The 16,768-nt window shown below is 60.9% G+C and overlaps 1 protein-coding gene across 1 annotated transcript in view; it reads left to right on the forward strand.

Moving 5' to 3' along the window:
- Positions 1-2,336: 2,336 nt before the first annotated feature.
- CORO7 (coronin 7) overlaps positions 2,337-16,768 on the forward strand; it is a 48,760-nt gene continuing 34,328 nt past the window's right edge. The window contains exons 1-6 of the mRNA XM_037507685.1: positions 2,337-2,416; positions 4,796-4,892; positions 5,641-5,715; positions 9,092-9,162; positions 9,473-9,656; positions 11,225-11,301. Of these exons, the coding sequence (XP_037363582.1) occupies positions 2,357-2,416; positions 4,796-4,892; positions 5,641-5,715; positions 9,092-9,162; positions 9,473-9,656; positions 11,225-11,301 (564 nt within the window). The 5' untranslated portion in view covers positions 2,337-2,356. The remainder of the gene's footprint in view (positions 2,417-4,795; positions 4,893-5,640; positions 5,716-9,091; positions 9,163-9,472; positions 9,657-11,224; positions 11,302-16,768) is intronic.

Raw genomic sequence — 16,768 nt, forward strand, 5'->3', positions numbered from 1 at the left:
ATCATTCAGGGGCAGATACTAGTACGAAGGAATTAGTGGTTGGCGTTGAGCCGGCCTCATCCATACCTCTCTGCACAGATCCTGATTTATGGACACTCAGAAAATCAAGGGACCATGGGGCATCAGAAACTTCTTTTCTTCGGCACCAGGGTTGGAACTAAAGGAGCATCCTGAGGCTCTTGAAATCCCCTGTGTGGGTTTTTGCCCCGGTCTTTCTCACTGGTCCCTTTTCTTACAGCTGATGTCCCTTCTGCAGTCACATGTCTTGAGTTTCATAGAATGAGAACTTCACTCCCATGGACTCCCATGTTCTTATTGTTACTATTTTTGGAAACGGGCTGTAGGGCTGAAGCCATTCTGCCAGCCACCAACCCCCAAGGCCTCCTCATCTTGCTGGACTGCCTTTCAGGGTAGAGAGGTATCTTGCAGTGTCCTTACAGACAAGTGGAGGGAGCTATGTGGCACATAAACATCAAAGGTGGTTATTCATCGACTCGTGGGATTGGGACGAAGGCTGCAGTTCAGCCTTGCAGGTCACCAAGTAACTCGCGCTGCCCAGGTTCACCACTGCCTGCAGGATGGAAGGTGTTGTTAGAGGGATTGGGACCACGGGAGATGGTCTAGGCCTAGATGTTCCTCTGGTCCGTCCTGGTCCCCTGCTGGGAGCTCAGGCTGGTCTCCATGGGCACTGGGAAGCTGATGTCCTACTGTGCTCCCACCAGCCCGTTAGTTAGTGGAAAGCCAATCACCTGTCCCAGCACAGGCCCACCCCCCCCCCATCTCTGGCCTGCACTCTGGTTCTTGTATGCATAAATAAATAAAAATAAATCTTAAAAAAAGAGCAAAGTCAGGCACAGAGGAATGGCGTGCATGATGATTCCACCTACAGAAGGCACTGGTGTGACAGGGGAAGGAGGCGGAGCTGTTATTTAATGGGTACAGAGTCTCAGTGTTGCATCTGGCTGGCTGTTGCACAATACCTTCCTTACCTCCTTACCGCTAGGGAACAGTGCACTTGAAAATGGTAAATTTTATGGTCCCCCCCCCCAAATAAAAAAGCTCCATTAATTGCTTACCTAACCAACTTCAGAAGGCAGGGAGGCCCCTTTTCCGAAGCTGCTGGAATTCTTGCCTCTGGAGTTTCCTGCCCAGGGCAAGCTGTGCTGAGGGACGGGGGAGTGGGCGGGAGGCGTTCTGGGTGGGGTGTGGAGGGGGTTGGCCTCGGAGGGAGTGGGGGCAGGGGAGGGGCGGCAGGACGCTTAGAATCCCAACTCCCTTAGCTCTACTGACCTTTAGTTTCCGGCTCTTATCTGCCTTAGGGTAATACTGGGGAGTAGCCTTTGGGTCCTCACAGCTTATCTGTGAGAAGTGATGCAAGAACTTGCCTTTTGAGGTCCATTCATGCCTGTACCCTGACCCGCCTTTGGTTCTGCCTCGGGTGACGCGGGCTGCATGAGGCTGTGAAAAAGGAATGCTCACAGCAGCTGGCATTCCTCAGGTCAAAGTCGCTTTAGGAGACACGCCTGGGCAGGGGCTCCTTCTCTTTTCACGAGAAAGCGTGTTCCGCAGCCAGGGCGCCAGCTTCAGGCGGAGGAGGCCCGGGCAGGGCCTGCGGGGTGGAGGGCTCCAGGGGAGCGGCCCTGCCCGGCGCTCCCCCCGCCGGAGCCGCCCGGGGACCACGCAGGGCCCGTCGGGCGCACCTGCCCGCGAGGAGGTCCGGTCGCCCCGTCCGCGGCCCTTTCCTCCCACCTGCGCGCGCCCACGTTGACCCCCCGCCCCGGCTGCCCCCGGGGCCTGCGGCCATGACGCGCCCTAACAAGGGGTGTCGAGGCTCCCCAGGCTCCCCACTGGGCGGGTGGGGCTCTCGGGGGCCCCGCCCGCGGATGGGGCTCCTGCCCCGCGGTCACTCGCGACCTGTGCGGCGCGACCGGCGGGCGGCTCGGGCTCCGGGAGCCGGTCCCCGTCCCCGCCACGGCGCCGGCGCATCTCCGCCTCGCCCTCCCCCGGAGCTGGGGTGCGGAAGGGCGCGCCCCGCTCCTCGCGGGGCCCCGGGGCACCGCCCCGCACACGAGGCCCGCGGGCGCCGGGGCGGACAGCTGCGCGGCACGTGACCCACCCGCGCGGGGCCCTCTGGCCGCGGGGCGTGGCCTCGAGAGGCGGCCGCGCGGCGATTGGCCGGGGGCGGGGCCCGAGGCGGGGCCGGCGGGCCGGAGCAGGCGGCGATTGGCCGCGGCGGCGCGGGGCGTGGCGGCGGCGGCGGCGGCGGGCGGCGGGCCGCGGCGGGCGGGCGGGGGCCGGAGTCTTGGCGCGGCCCGTGCACCTGAGGCCGCCGCGGGTCCGCGAAGCCGCCGCCGCCATGAACCGCTTCAGGGCGTCCAAGTTCCGGCACGCCGAGGCCCGGCCGCCCCGCCGCGAGGTGAGCCCCGCCCGCCCGCGCCGCGCCCGCCCCTCCCCCTCCGCCCCGGGGACCCCGGCCCGCCCGCCCGGGGCGCCCCCCGGCCCCGCCCGCGCCCGCCCGGCCGTCGCGCCCCGTCCGCGGGCGGAGCCGCAGCTCCGGCTCCGGCCGCCCGGGGCCGGGGGTCAGCGGGCCCGCCCCGGGGACCCCCGAGGGGCGCCGCCGGCCGCGGGGGGCCCGAGCCCCGGCTGCCGCCTTCCCGGCTTCCGGTCCGCCGGCTCGGGGCCGCGGGGCGGGCGCTGCCGGGACGCCCCCCCGGCCGCCGCCCCCCGGCCGCCGCCCCCGCCCCCGCCCGGGCCGGGCCGGGCTTGGGGAGATGCCCTCCCCAGGCCGCTGCGAGTCGGGGGGTCGCGGGGAGCCCCTCGGCCGGGGCGCGCCCCTCCCTCGGGTTTCCGCTGGCGCTTCCTCCCGCGGCCGGCGCGAGCTCCTCGCCCACTCGGGGTGATGCTGCCGGGCTGGGTGGGGCCCGGCGGAGCCCGAGCAGGTGGAGCCCGGAGGGGGAGCCGAGCCGGTGCTGGGGACCCCCGCACCCCCGGAGAGGCAGCTGAGGAGGGGCGTGTCTCCGCGGAGGGCGGCCGTGCCGGCTCCTCCGCCCGTGTCCGGGGGCCGGCGGGAGTTCTCCGGCAACGGGGCCTAGAACCGCCCTCCAGGGACCCCGCGGAGAGCCGAGGAACAGCCGCAGCCTGGGACAGTTTCCCCCCGCACCCGGGTTCGCTGGGTCAGCTGCTGGACTGCAGGGGTGAGCAGGCAGCTCCCCCGGAGCAGGCAGGCTCCTCCTCAGGAGCCTGCTGCTGAGGGAGACGCCAGGCCCGCCGGGCACTGCGGGTTTTAATAAGTGTGCTGAGGGACACAGGAGGGGCGAGCCTGGAGGTGGAGGTGGATAGCATGTCCAGGCGGCTGCTAATCTCAATGGGGTGGTCAGGGCGGGCTGCCTGCAGGAGGTGACATTTAAGCTGAGACAAAAAGGGTGAGAAGCAGCCAGCTGTGGGCAGGCTGGGGTGGGAAAGAGCCTGGTGGAGGAAGGAAAAGGAGCTCAGGGCGCCGCCGGGTGGTGATGGGGCAGCATGGTGTTGATGAGTCTGGAGCAGTTCTGCAGAGCCCGAGGGCCACACGGAGAGTTTGGGTTTTATTCTGAGCGCAGGAGGGTGTCAGTGAAAGGTTGGAGGGGTCGGCAGAGAGTGGCTTAGGTTTGCTTTACGACAGTGACTCTGAGGGTGACAAGTACTGCGTGGAGAGTCTGGAGTGTTCCCCAGGGGTCCTGGGGCTTGTTCTTGGTGTGCCTCAAGCTAGCTAGGAACACAGATGGTCCTGGAACCCCAGATTTCAGGGAAGAGCTCAAACTGGTTTTTGTGAGGAGATGGGCCAAGCTGTGCCTGTCACTGTGTCTGCAGAGGAGACACGGATCAGGAGGGGACAGAAACGCAAACTAATATTCTACCCATGGCCGGTGAATATCGAAATAGAAACTCTGCAGTGGAGGTGGTTTCCGGGAGGCTGGGGGTGAGGGACGTCGACTAGGAAGTGAGGGTGTCGGTTTTGGGTGGCAGGAAGGAGTGTTGCGTGGGGCTCCGATACCAGGAGAGAAAACATTTGGATCTTGATGGCCTCAGTCTCAGGAAAGTTTCAGCGCTCCATTGCTGCCCGTGGCGGGCTGTGGACTTTGCTCCTTATGGTGGGCCGTGCACCCACCTCTGGGCCCTTGATTTTCCCCCCTTTCTGAGCTTGGGCGCTCTTGGCCTGGGGCTCACGGAGGCCTCTGCGGTGGATCCCACCAGTACGGTAAGGAAGTGGAGTCCGTGTCCTGCCTCAGGGACTTACTTCTCTTTTCTCTCCCTTTTAACAGAAACATGCAACCCCCACCCCCACCCCAGCACATACGTGTGTGTACACACTGCCCCGTTAGCCTCTTGGGTTGGCACGGCCTGAGCTTCCTTCTGAAAACCTTTCCCCACTTATTAAAGAGAACGAAATTAAAAGGCCCACTTGGGCGCGGCAGACCTCTCCTGCCTCGCCCGCTGCTCCCCTCAGCAGTGCCTTCAATCCATCTGCCTCTTCTGCTCCCCACTCTCTCTGGTGAATTCTCTCACCCTCCTGTGCCTCTGACCTGGACCCCAGTTCTTGTATAAATAAATAAATCTTTTTTAAAAAAAAAAAGGCCCACTTGGCTCCTTAATGACTTAGGTTATCACTTCAAGAACATTCTGCATTTTCTAGGGAGCTGTGAGTAGGGGCAGGGAATGGTGCAGCTTTTAGGTAGAGTTAGTTCCCGGATTATGCCTCACCCCTGCTTTAGACGCTGCAGAGACCTGCCTGTCACGGCTTCTCATTCTTTATTTTCAGGCCTGGATCAGTGACATTCATGCAGGAACCGCCCCCTCCTGCGGGAACCAGATCAAGTCAAGCTGCAGCCTGATTGCGTTCAACTCTGACCGTGCAGGTAGGACGGCGATTCAGACGTTGTCACTTGGGTGGGTGGATGGACGGGCCGGCTCATCACAGGCTGGAGGCTTGGGGGTGGCCTGTTGGGGCTCAGGGGTCAGTACCACGCCGGTGCTTAAACCCCTGCTAGCTGGTCAAGGGGCAGCAATCAGGTCAGCTTCACTTTGGCCGTGGTCTTTGAGAGCATGCCCAGGAGGGTGGCGTGGGGCAGTTCCCTTTATTTCCAGTTGTCCCATGTGCTACCCATGCCTCCCTGGGGGTGTGGGGTGCCTGGGTCAGTGGGGTTACAAAGATTTGAAAGGTTCCCTGTGTTAATTGCGATTCTTGGTTGCTGGGCATAGCTCAGACTGGAACTGACTTCAGCAAAGATGAGACCTCTTTGGCTTGTATGACAAAGTACAGGGGTTTTGGGCAACGCTGTATCCAGAGGCACCCGCCTAAAGCCAGCCCCAACCTCTCCTGTCCTTCAGCTCTTGGGTAATGTCTTCTTTCTCAGGGAAGCTGAGAAAAGTGGCAGGAGGTGGCCCATACTGACCTCTTATGACCCCCAATGTCAGAAAGATACAACTTCTTAGCACGCCCCTAAGCCTGGGCCAGTCACTCTGCACAGAGGGACGATCTTACGCTCAGTGGGGGCTCTGGAAAGGTCCACGGTGGGGTTGGGTGGGTTCATCTCCCCTGGGAGACCTGGGTGGCAGATGGCCGCTCTTGGGTCTGAAACTAGAGCCCCCGTGTTTGTCTCACAGGTGTGCTGGGCATCGTGCCTCTGGACGGCCAGGGAGAGCACAAGGGACATGTGACCAGCCTAGGCTGCCATTCAGGTGAGTGGGGGCCGCAGCCAGGAAGCCTGGGACTCTCCCCTCTTCGGGGCTTTGTCATCCTCACCAGGCCCCGTTGAAAGGCTGGGTCCTGCTTAAGCGTGCTGGCCTGGGCAGGGAGAGGGAAGCTGGCGGCTCCAGGCCACCCCACTGGAAGGAGGGAGCTAGCCCAAGCCAGGCTCTAGGATGATGCTGGCCTTGCTGCCGGAGACCTCCACTGACGGGGTTCTTCCCCCGGGTCCTCTCCAGGGCGCCCAGGAGGGAGCTGGCTGGTCTGCAGGGCTAGAGACGGGGACTCACAAAGAGAGCTTTTGTCCCCTGCAGCTGCTTCTTGGGGGCGCTGGGAGCCTGCCTGGCAGCCAGCCCACCGGGAGGAACCATTGGCTCTCTCTGGGCTGGGCAGTGCCAGCGTCAGCCAGGCTGCCTCCTTGCTCCCTGTCCAGTGGCGGCGGGCCCACCCCCCTGGCCTGCCCTCCCGGCTGCCCCTTGGGTCCCTGGCTGGGTATATGGCTCCTCGGGGGCCACAGGTGTCTGGTGACCATGGCGTGATGAGTAGCAGGAGTGAAGACTGAGCACAAACTCAGTATGTGCTCAGTGGTTGCCTGCGTCTTCTCTATCCTTTTTCAAAACTTTTTTTTTTTTAATACTCTTTTTTTTTTTTTAAAGATTTATTTATTCATGCATACAAGAACTGGGGAACAGGCCAGGTGCGCGGGAGGGTGAGAGGATTCATTAGAGACAGAGCAGGGAACAGAACAGGCAGATGGACGAAATACACTGCTGAGGGGAGCAGTGGGGAGACAGGAGAGGTCTGCCGCGCCATGTGGGTATCTCACCGGCTGGCTGGGATCAAACCTGCGCTGCAGAGGCTGCGAACTGTTTCACAGCACTCAACTACCTGCGCCACCAGGGAGGACCCCTTTTTCAAAACTCTTTACGGCACCCTTATTGAGCTGTTATTTCTATACCACTAAACTTCTGGTTTCAAGTGGAGGATGTGATGGCTTTTGCCCAAGTTCTGGGGTTGTGTGTTCCACCATCCAGCTGTAGAACATTTCCACTACCCCAAAAGACTCCCCAGAGGCCCTGGGTCCCTTTGTGGCTCATCCGTGTGCAGCTCCGGCCCTGCAGCCGCCTTTTTGCCCGGGAGCCGGGCTGTGAGCTGAGTGGCCAGGCCCGGCCTGCTGCCCGCTTGTCTTCAAAGGTAGTTTTCAAGGCACATGGCCACACCTCTCCACCGGCTCCCAGCCTTGTGGGGACAGAGAAGGGATGGTCATCAGGGCCCCGGCATTTCCCGCCTTGCCCTCACAGAGAACGTGTGCAGGTTCCTGCTGTGTAGACGGGCATTCTCTTGATCCCTCACCCATGTGACTGCACCATGGTCTCAAGTCCAGCGACTTCCATCAGAGCATTTCTTTCATCCTGTTTGTTGATCCCTCTATGTTGAAGTGTGGACGGGGAGTCTGTCTCACCTGCTCCCACACCTTTAGAAAGTGGGTTTTAAAGGAACCAGTTTTTCAGCCAAAAAAGCCGAGGCTCGGATAATCAGGACCTCATGGCATTGGCCCTGGGCCTGGAAGAGTGGCTCTAACGCCGCATCCTGCCACTGTGCTTGTGCCCTTGCTGCCTGATGCTCTTCACGGGAGGGGATGCTGCCCCATGCTGGTGATGTTTGCAAGGTGGGGGACCCTTGCTACTAGGGGGCTCCAAATAGAAGCTGGGCCAGGCTGCCTTGGCAGGTGGTAGCTTCCCGGGGGCTCCATCCACTCCCCAGAGCTTGGCACCCTCCTCCCTAGTAGGTGCTCTGTGGTCGGGACCTGTGGGCCAGGCTCTGGCTGCTGCCCTGTCTTGGGGGCTTCCTGCCTTTGGGGGTTCCTTTCACCTCTTGGCTCGGGACCAAGCATCCTGGGTAGCAGAGGGCTGGGCAGCCTCTAGAGAGCATTTCTGCATGTCTGGGCTGGGGTCACGGGACCTGCCCCACCTGGGGAAGGTCTTAAGGCCAGTCTGAACTGGACGGCCCAGACTGGAGCCTCAGCCCAGCTCTGCTCAACTTTGCGGCTCTGGGCCATGGCTTTCCTTCTCCCTCCTCACGTTCTCATCCTCCAGTTGGGGTTGATAATGGGGCGCTGTCCTGAGGGGTGGTGGTGAGGATTTGGTGGGCAGATGCATGGAAAGGGGACAGCTGGACACTCCGGTTGATCGACCACCTTGCTGCTGCGTCTGGCCTGGTCCCTGCCTGTCCAGTGAGGAGCCCGCAGGAGGGTGGTGGGGGTGGCCCCAAGGGTTCCGGTCCCTGACACCCCTTCTCCTGGTCTCCTCTAGTGGGGAACTCCCCTGACCCCACAGTGGGGTGGGGGGTGGAGACCGTCATTTGGGTGGTGCAGGCCTGGTGATCCTGCCCACCTCCCCTGTGCCCCCACACCTGAGCTTTGGACTTGTCTCCGCCCCTGGAGACCCCCGCTTCCCTGCTCCCAAGTCCTCCCGCGTTGAGCAGTTCGGGTTCTCTGGTCCGAAAGAACTGACTCCAACTTGCCTAAGCCAAAGAGGAACGTACTGGAGATTCTTGGGGCACTTCCAGAACTGAAGCAGCAGTTGGACATATGGGCTGAGGAGGGCGGGCCTGGGAGCTGCTGGCTCCCTCCCAGCTGGCCGCCCTCCACCCTGGCCAGCCCCTTGGCGCCCTGTCACTGGGCCTTTCCATCCCAGGTAGTGCTCTTCAGAGGGAACTGGCTACCCCGGTTTGGGTCAGTTGTGCTCCCGTAGACGGGTCTGCCCACCCTGGCTTTCGGGAGACTCTCTTTATGGGTTGGGCCATTTCCACAGGAGGAGAAACACCTCCCACCCCCGGCCACTTAACTTTCCAGTCCTCCACAGCCCACCATGCCCCCCCCCCATGAGGCCTACGCTGACCCCTGACCTTGCGGTCACCCCTGCAGGCACAACTGTCTCCCTGAGTCTGCATAGAGATGTCTCCCTGAGGAGGCTCTGGGGGTTCGTCAGGCCTGGGTGGTGTCTGTGAGTCCCTTTGGGCTCATAGTGGCTGGAGTCCATGTTCAGTCGCACGTTTGAGGGTCAGGCCTGAGCTGGGCTCTGGATTTTGGGTGAATACAGGTGCCTAGATGTCAGCCTGCCCGTTGTCTTGCTGCCCCCTGACCACGGCCCTTGGCCGCCGAGTCTGACTCGCGGAGCTCAGGACGCAGGTGGGGCCTGTGGCCTTGGCCCGGGGCTTCAGAGGTGCCCCTGACTGGGGGGCTCAGCCCGTCCTGTGTAGGTGGATGCTGCCTCAGAAGCCCCAGGGCTTGGGGCAGAGGCCTTGGGGAGATCACGTGCCGGGCAGAAGCAGGGCATGCGGCGGGCTGATAGTCTTCCTCTCCCACAGACCTGGTCACGGACCTGGACTTCTCTCCCTTTGATGACTTCCTCCTGGCCACAGGCTCCGCCGACAGGACGGTGAGTGGGCGGCTGCTGAGCTGCCCAAGACCCTGCCTCCTCCAGGGCCAGCCTCGCCCTGAGTTCCTCAACCTGAAGTGTGCTGTGAGCTGCTGCTCGGCTGTGGGGCTGTGGGGTGGGGTGGTGTGGGGGGTCCCGTGTCTCCCCCAGCCTCTACCTGCACCCCGTGACCCTGTGCTGGGTCCCCAACCCAGGACCCTCTGCTCCGTGCCTGAGGGCGACGCTGGGGCGGGGCAGTCCCTGGGCAGGGCTGGCTGGGAGGGGAGACAAGGCCCCGGCCCTGGGGTCATGGCCATTGCCTTTCTTACAGGTGAAACTGTGGCGGCTGCCGGCCCCTGGCCAGGCCCTCCCCACGCAGCCAGGCCTGGTGCTGGGCCCGGAGGCCGTGCAGGTGGAGGTGCTGCAGTTCCACCCCACTGCAGACGGCGTCCTGGTGAGTGCGGCCGGCCCGGCCGTGAAGGTGTGGGACTTGGCGAGGCGCCAGCCTCTCTCAGGTAGGCCTCACTGCCAGTGTTCAGGGGATGTGAATCCTAACGTGTGCATCCAGGAGTCACGTGTGGGCAGCATAAAAAGTGATGAGATTCTCCAAGGCTCGTCGTTTGCTCCCCAGTACCTGCCCTCTCTGTGAATACCTGTTTCACCTCACTTCGCTGTCTTCCCTCCGTGCTTCTGAACCGTCGCCCCTACCGTTACACCTGCTACTGTGGCCGGGTCCCTGGGTCCTCCCCACAGAGCCCTCCCTGACATGCTCACCCCTTTCTGGGGTAAAGTCAGGAGGCTCAGGACTTGCTGCTCGGGGCTGGCCCAGGGGCCGTCAGTGGCCTGCCTGGGTGTCTCAGGGATTCCCACCTGGCGCAGCAGCTGCTGGGAGCTCAGCCAGTGCCCCCCACGTCCTGTGTCACAGGGTCACGAACTGCCCCAGGGAGCCCTGGTGCCTCCCAGCGGTTGCCGCCACCTCCACATGGCCTCGTGTGCCACGTGCACCGTGCCGGGCTTCACAGGTCAACGCTGGTCCTCGGTGTGCGGCCATTTCTGTGACAGGAGGTAGAATAACATTGTGGATTGTGCAGTAGGTGGCGGTGTAAAGGTTCTCTACTCCCGAGGAACAAAGCGCCCCAAAATGTAGAGCTGGGAACCACTGTACACTCTTGTCCCCTCGCAGTTTCTGAGGTCAAGAGTCTGGTCCCCAGAAGGACCGTGTGTGGGGTGCCCTCTCCAAATGGCCACCCCTTCCCCTGGTGAGCAGTCTGGGGGGGCGGGGCTGGGGGGAGCCACCACTCCACCAAGACCCAGCCTTGTTAGTCACGTGCCTCCGCTGCTGCCATGTTGTCTTGTGAGAGCCGGGGACGCATCCTGCTCCGCTCCAGTGGGCCCCAGGGTGAAGGCGGGATGTGCGCCCTCCCCACAGGTGCTGCGAGAAAATGGCACCAACGGTGGCTTAAAACGAGAAGCTTAAGTCAGGTGTCAGCCGGGGTGGTTCTTTCTGAGGCCCAGAGGGGGCCTCTCCCGCCGTCTGCCACCTGGGGCGCTCCGCTGCCTGCCGGCCTGGTGCCGTCGCCTCCTCATCTCAGTTGTCTTCCCTCTGCGTGTCTGTATCCACCCTGTGTCGCTTCTGCTGGGACCCCGGTGCTTCCGGGTGGGGGGTCCACTCACCCTCACCGCTTCACCTAACGAGGTCGTCTGCAGAGAGCCTGCTTCCACCTGTTAACGGGGGCTGAGGGCCTGGACTTCATCGTCTTTGGGGTTGGGGCACGATTTGACCTGTAACAGGGGTGTCAAAGAATTTGTGGGCACGTTTAAACATCTTCGGCACCCTAGGGGGTTGGCAGGACTGCAGAGCAGAGTCCCAGGCCGGGCATGGGAGGTGAGCCTGGGCTGGGGTGAAAGCTGGGCTGAAGAGAGGGCGCTTGGGGAGGCTGCGGCTGAAGGGAGAGCCCTTCCTCCTCCCGCCCGAGGGAGACTTTCCTTCTGCCTCTGCCAGCGGCTGCCCCAAGGCTGCCCTGTCCCCCAGCGCGGGGTGGGGGTCCCTGAGCCCCCACCTGACCTTGCCTGTTCTCCGCAGAACTGGCAGCCCACAGAGACCTGGTGCAGGCTGCTGTCTGGAGCCGGGACGGAGCCCTTGTGGGCACGGCGTGCAAGGTAAGCAGGTGGGTGGTGAGCACGGGTGGCGAGCCCTGAATGCCTGTGGGGCCCGCGGCTTGTGAGCCCCCACCTCAGCTGCCCTCACCCCTTCTGGCTCACATCTGCACCTGGATGCCCCCCACCCCACCTTGGGACCAGGCCTGGGGGCTCATGTGAAGGCCGGCGTGTGCCCCACTGGCCCTGGGCACCTGGTCCGGGTTGGGGGGGACCCACATCCCAGCTGAGGTGTCAGCTGTGGCTAGGGCTGGGGCAGCTTCTGGTGCCAGGTGGAAAGGTGGCGTGGTCTCTATGTCTGTGGGGCCTGCAGAGGGGTGGGGGGCTCCCAGCGGGATGGTGAGGGGTGCTGAGGAGGGGGTGGAGGAGCTGCGGGGAGGAAGGAGGCTGGCACAGGCCTGGGCATCTATACCCGAGAGCGCAGGCAAGAGGACCCCCAGGGAGGTGGTGGGGGCACAGGGAAGAGTCTATGAGAGACAGAAGACACTTCTGTTGGATTTGGGATGTAGATGGTCTCCAGGACCTTTGGGGTACACGGGGGCCTGAAGCACCACATGACGGGCAGTGGAAAGCGAGGAAGCCACCTGTGGGGTTCTGGGGCTGGGGGCTGGGGAGCCAGGTGGAGCGTGTGTGTGTGTGTGTGTGTGTGTGTGTGTGTGTGTGTGTGTGTGTAAGACAGCGTGTCCTCCCTGTTGTTGGTGTCGGGAGGGCGAGGTGTGTGACCAGGACACAGCTCAGGCGGGACTGTGTGCTCTGGACCCGGAGGGCCTCAGGTCACAGCGGCGGGGAGAAGTGCGGTTTCCTGGGTGGGTCTCCGCGCGGGTGAGCAGAGCTGCACTCCTGGCCCGGTCTCGGCCTGTGTGCTCAGGTGACCCCTGAGCATCGTCTCCACACTCACCTGTCAGTGTGTGCTGGTGGGCACCACGGTCCTGTGCCTGCTGCTGCTGCAAAGGGGAGGTTCTTGCATCCTGGGTGTGTCAAATGCCAGGGCCCTTGGAACGGTGTGGGAGGGTCTTGCCCCGTGACCAGGCCAACTGGAGGTGCCCAAGATTTGTCTTGAACTGTTGGAGAGTCAGTGGGTGTCCCACTCTTAGCAGTGGGGAGCCTGACCCCTCGTGGGCACTGGGCAGTGGGCAGGGTTTGCACACAGGGCTGCCTGATTCCTCCCCTCCCCGCAGCCTCTTCCTCCCCGCAGGGAAAACCTTGCTGCCTGCCTGGCTGTGACCCCAGACCTGCCTCACAGCAGCTCTGCTCCCAGGACCCTGGGCCCCCAGCCCCTTCCTGCTGGGCTCCAGCCGCTGGGCTGAGACCGGGCGGGCGGCCACCAGGGGGCGCGCTGGCCTCACGGATGGCTGTGCTCGGTGCCGGGCGGTCCGTGGCGCTGGGGTCCAGGTGAGGACAGCGCCTCACAGTCCCGTGCCCTCCTCTTCCAGGGCTCTGTGGCCCCTCAGGGCCAGGCCAGCCTCCATGCCCAGTCTGAACCCTGCCCTGGACCCCACGTCCAGCTACTGCACTCGGTGCCCCGTGTGCCAGGAACTGACCTTGGGAGGTGGCCGCTCTCCTGCCAGGGCAGGGGTTGCCCAGGTCACCTGGCTGACCGTGTGGGCTGGTGCTCCCGCTCAGGTCACCTCAGTGGGCCGGGCAGAGTGGCCATGGCTGCCAGCTTCTTGGGCTCCTGCGTGCGTCATGGATCCTAGCTCTCGCTGGGGTACAGCCCAGAGCCGCTTCCAGCCCTTGGTCCAGCGGCTCCCCTGTTCCTTGCTGTGTCTCCTGTCTGTATTTGTCCCCCGCCCCTTGCTGTCCCGTTTCTGTCCTTCTCTGTCCTTCCCCCTTCTCATCTGACTTATCCCTCAGCTGCCCTGAACCTGACGCCAGGAAGCTGAGTGGAACCCATAGCAGTGCTGGGCTGTGCCTGCTGCTGCCGTGAATATGTGCCCCGTGAACCCCCTGGGAAGGCACTGGCGGGGGGCCCCATGGAGCCTGGGGCCCCTCCAGGGGGTGTTGGGGAGACCTGGCTTTCAAGGTCCCTCCCTCGTGGGCCATGTGCTCGCCCACTGCCCCTGCGTTCCCACCGCCGCAGCCCCTCGCACCACACACCAGCCGCTGTGCCTCACCCTTTGCTCTTGCAGTTCCACCTGCCTCGAATGCCTTTCCCTTCCCAACACTGGCGCCTCTTGTCCTTCGAGGCTCAGCTTGGGGTCCACTTTACTCCTGAAGCTTCCTGTGCCGCCTCGGGGGTGCAGCCCTCACTGGGGACTGTTGGCTGTGCCTGTATCCCAGACACCCCAGGGTGGGGTGGAAACATGAAGTGAGGACAGGGAGCACCCCCGGCCCTCGCCGTCCCTGTGATGGCCTCTGGCCCCAGCGTGGCAGGATCACGCTTGAGGTCATGTCCCCTCTGGGCTGCACCTACACGTGGCGTCATGGACCCGTCTTTACTGCCCATGCAGAATGGGCTCCCTCCCAAAAGGCGCCCCACCCTCCACTCGCCCCCGCCACCCCAAAGCCTTGGCACTACCGGCCTGGCCACATGGCCCTCCCTTTCCTTGGAGTCCTTAGCTGCAGTCCACAGGGCCCCGCCTCTCCAGCCTGGCTCCTTTGCTTAGCAGCCGGCACTTCCGCTCCCTCCAAATGTTTTTCTCTCTTATAAGAAACACTTACAAAATGGACCATCTTTTTTTTTTTTTTTTTTTTTAAGATTTATATTTGTACAAGAACCGGGGTACAGGCCAGATGTACAGGAGGTTGAGAGGATTCACCAGAGACAGAGTGGGGAGCAGAACAGGCAGACTGACTGAAATACACTGCTGAGAGGAGCAGCGGGCGAGACAGGAGAGGTCTGCTGCGCCATGTGGCATTCTCACCAGCTGGCTGTGATCGAACCCGCGCTGCAGAGGCTGTGGACAGCTTCACAGTGCGGCGCTCAACCGCCTGTGCCACCGGGGAGGCCCCACAAAATGGACCATTTTAACCATTTTTAGCATGCAGCTCAGCGATGCTAACCAACTGCTAATATCGCCGTGAACTGGGCTTCCGGGACCCTTTTGTCCCCAGGGCTGAAACGGCCTCGTCCAGCAGCATCTTCCGCCTGCCCTGCCCGCCGCCCCGCCACCTCCTCCTGCCTGGGCATCACGCAGTGGAACCCACGCTGCTTGTCCTTTCTTGTCCGGCTGACTTCCTTGTCCTCATGCCCCCAGCATTCGTCCACCTGCAGCAAGTGTCAGAATTTCCCTCCTTTTTAAGGCTGAAGACTGTCCCGTGGGACACAGCACCTGTGGCCTGCCTGCCCAGGCCAGCGGGCATGGGTCGCTTCCCCGTCCTGGCCATTTCCAGTAACGCTGTGTGAACGTGGGCGTGCAGGTGCGGCTCTCACAACCCCACTTTCCCTTCTGGCTGTTCCTAGAGGGGAATCACTGCATCATATGATAATCCTGTTTTTTATTTTTAATTCTTTTCATGCTGTTTTCCACAGCATTGCACATCCCCAGCCATGTGCAGACTCCTGCCTTCTCTACACCCTCCCAGCCTTGTCCTTGTCTGGTTTTTGCCAGTAGCCATTGGGGGTGAATGGGGTGACCCCTCACCGTGGTTTCAATTCATGTTTCTCTGACTGTTACAGATGCTGAACATCCTTCCTGTGCTTGTTGGCCATTTGTTTGTAATCTTTGGAGAAACATCTATCCAAGTTTTGTTTCTCTTTAATAATGTGTTAACCACTCTGAGCCTTTGCCTAAGGGCGAGGATCAGTTTGTCAATATCCACAGAATAGGGCCTCCCTGGTGGCGCAAGGGCTTAAGAAGCAACCTATGAAGCTAACCTCAGCCACTGCAGCACGAGTTTGATCCCCAGCTAGGGAGCTACCCACATGGCACGGCAGACCTCTCCTGTCTCCCTGCTGCTCCCCTCAGCAGTGGATTTCAGTAGATCTGCCTGTTCTGTTCCCCACTCTGTCTCTGGTGAGTCCTCTCACCCCCTCACACCTCTGGCCTGTACCCCCATTCTTATGTGCATAAATAAATAAATCTTTAAAAAAAAAGAAAAGAAAAAATATCCACAGAATAACTTGCTGGAATTTTCACCAGGATCACATCAAGTCAGGTTATTTGATTATTTCTGTTGCTGGAGGGTAGAGCTCTTTATGTATTCAAGGCATTAGCCCAAATGACCTTATTGGATATAGGACTTGCAAGTGTTTTATCCATTCTGTAAATGGCCTTTTTACTCTGATGCTTCTGGGTTTTTTTGTTTTGTTTTGTTTTGTTTTAAGATTTTTATTTATTTATACAAGCACTGGGTACAGTCAGAAGCGCGGGAGGGTGAGAGAATTCACCAGAGCCAGAGCGGGGAGCAGAGCAGGCAGAAGGACCGAAGTACACTGCTGAGGGGAGCAGCGGGCGCCAGGAGAGGTCTGCGCGCCATGTGGGACCCTCCTCCAGTGGCCGGGCAGCAGCCGGGGATCGAACCGGCGCTGCAGAGGCTGCGGGCAGCTTCACAACCCAGCGCTCAACCGCTGCGCTACTAAGGAGGCCCACTTCTCTTTATTGATGAGCAAAATTTAAATGTGATTTTGTCCCATGGGTTCCTATGAGCTGGCCATTCACAGGCAACTGTGACCTATTTGCTATCTACAAATCCCTGGGATACCCAGGCTGCTGTTGACCTGATTACGTGACTGTCTCCACGGCAGTCTCGGGATAACTCTGCCTGCAATAGCATCATACTCTGCTCTCTTGACATCATACTTGTCTCTTGATGCATGGTCACAGTGTCCCCTTCCCTCTCCCTTGGAAAGCTTTGTCCCCCATTCCTGTCCCACCCTCCAGACCCTATTCCTCATGCCATTGTCGCACGTCAGTCAGCTTTTATTAGCCTGTAGGATTTCAATAAATGGCACAAGAACTTCTGCTCGACTGGCAGCATCTTGCCTTGCAAACCTGCTCCACAACTGCTGTGGCCCTCATTCTGGCAACAAAGCAGCAACATAGTTTCTGTCCCAACATTGCCCCCATCTGTCGATTTTGCTTTTTTTTTAAAAAAGCTTTGTTTATTTATTTATTTATTTATTTATTTATTTATGCAAGAACTGGGGAAGAGGCCAGAGGTGGGGGGTGGTGAGAGGATTCACCAGACACAGAGTTGGGAGCAGAACAGGCGAATTGACTGAAATACACTGCTGAGGGGAGCAGCAGGGAGAGGTCTGCTGTGCCATGTGGGTTCAGTTCCCTGGCTGGGGCTTGAACTCGTGCTGCAGTGGCTGCAGACAGCTTCATAGTGCTGATGCTTAACCCCTTGCGCCATCAGGGAGGCCCCGAATGTGCTTTTGTTGCCGGTGCTTTTTGTTGACATATCCAAGAAATCATTGCTGACTCTAGTGTTAAGGTTTCTCTCTGTGTTTTCTTCTAGAAGATTTGGAATCTAGCTAACCTTATCTCTGAACAATAGCCCATTGTATTTGTCTATTTGTATATTG

Source organism: Talpa occidentalis, unplaced genomic scaffold, assembly GCF_014898055.3.
Source record: "Talpa occidentalis isolate TD23 unplaced genomic scaffold, MPIMG_talOcc4v2.1 talOcc4.12, whole genome shotgun sequence".
In the NCBI taxonomy this organism is placed as follows: domain Eukaryota; kingdom Metazoa; phylum Chordata; class Mammalia; order Eulipotyphla; family Talpidae; genus Talpa; species Talpa occidentalis.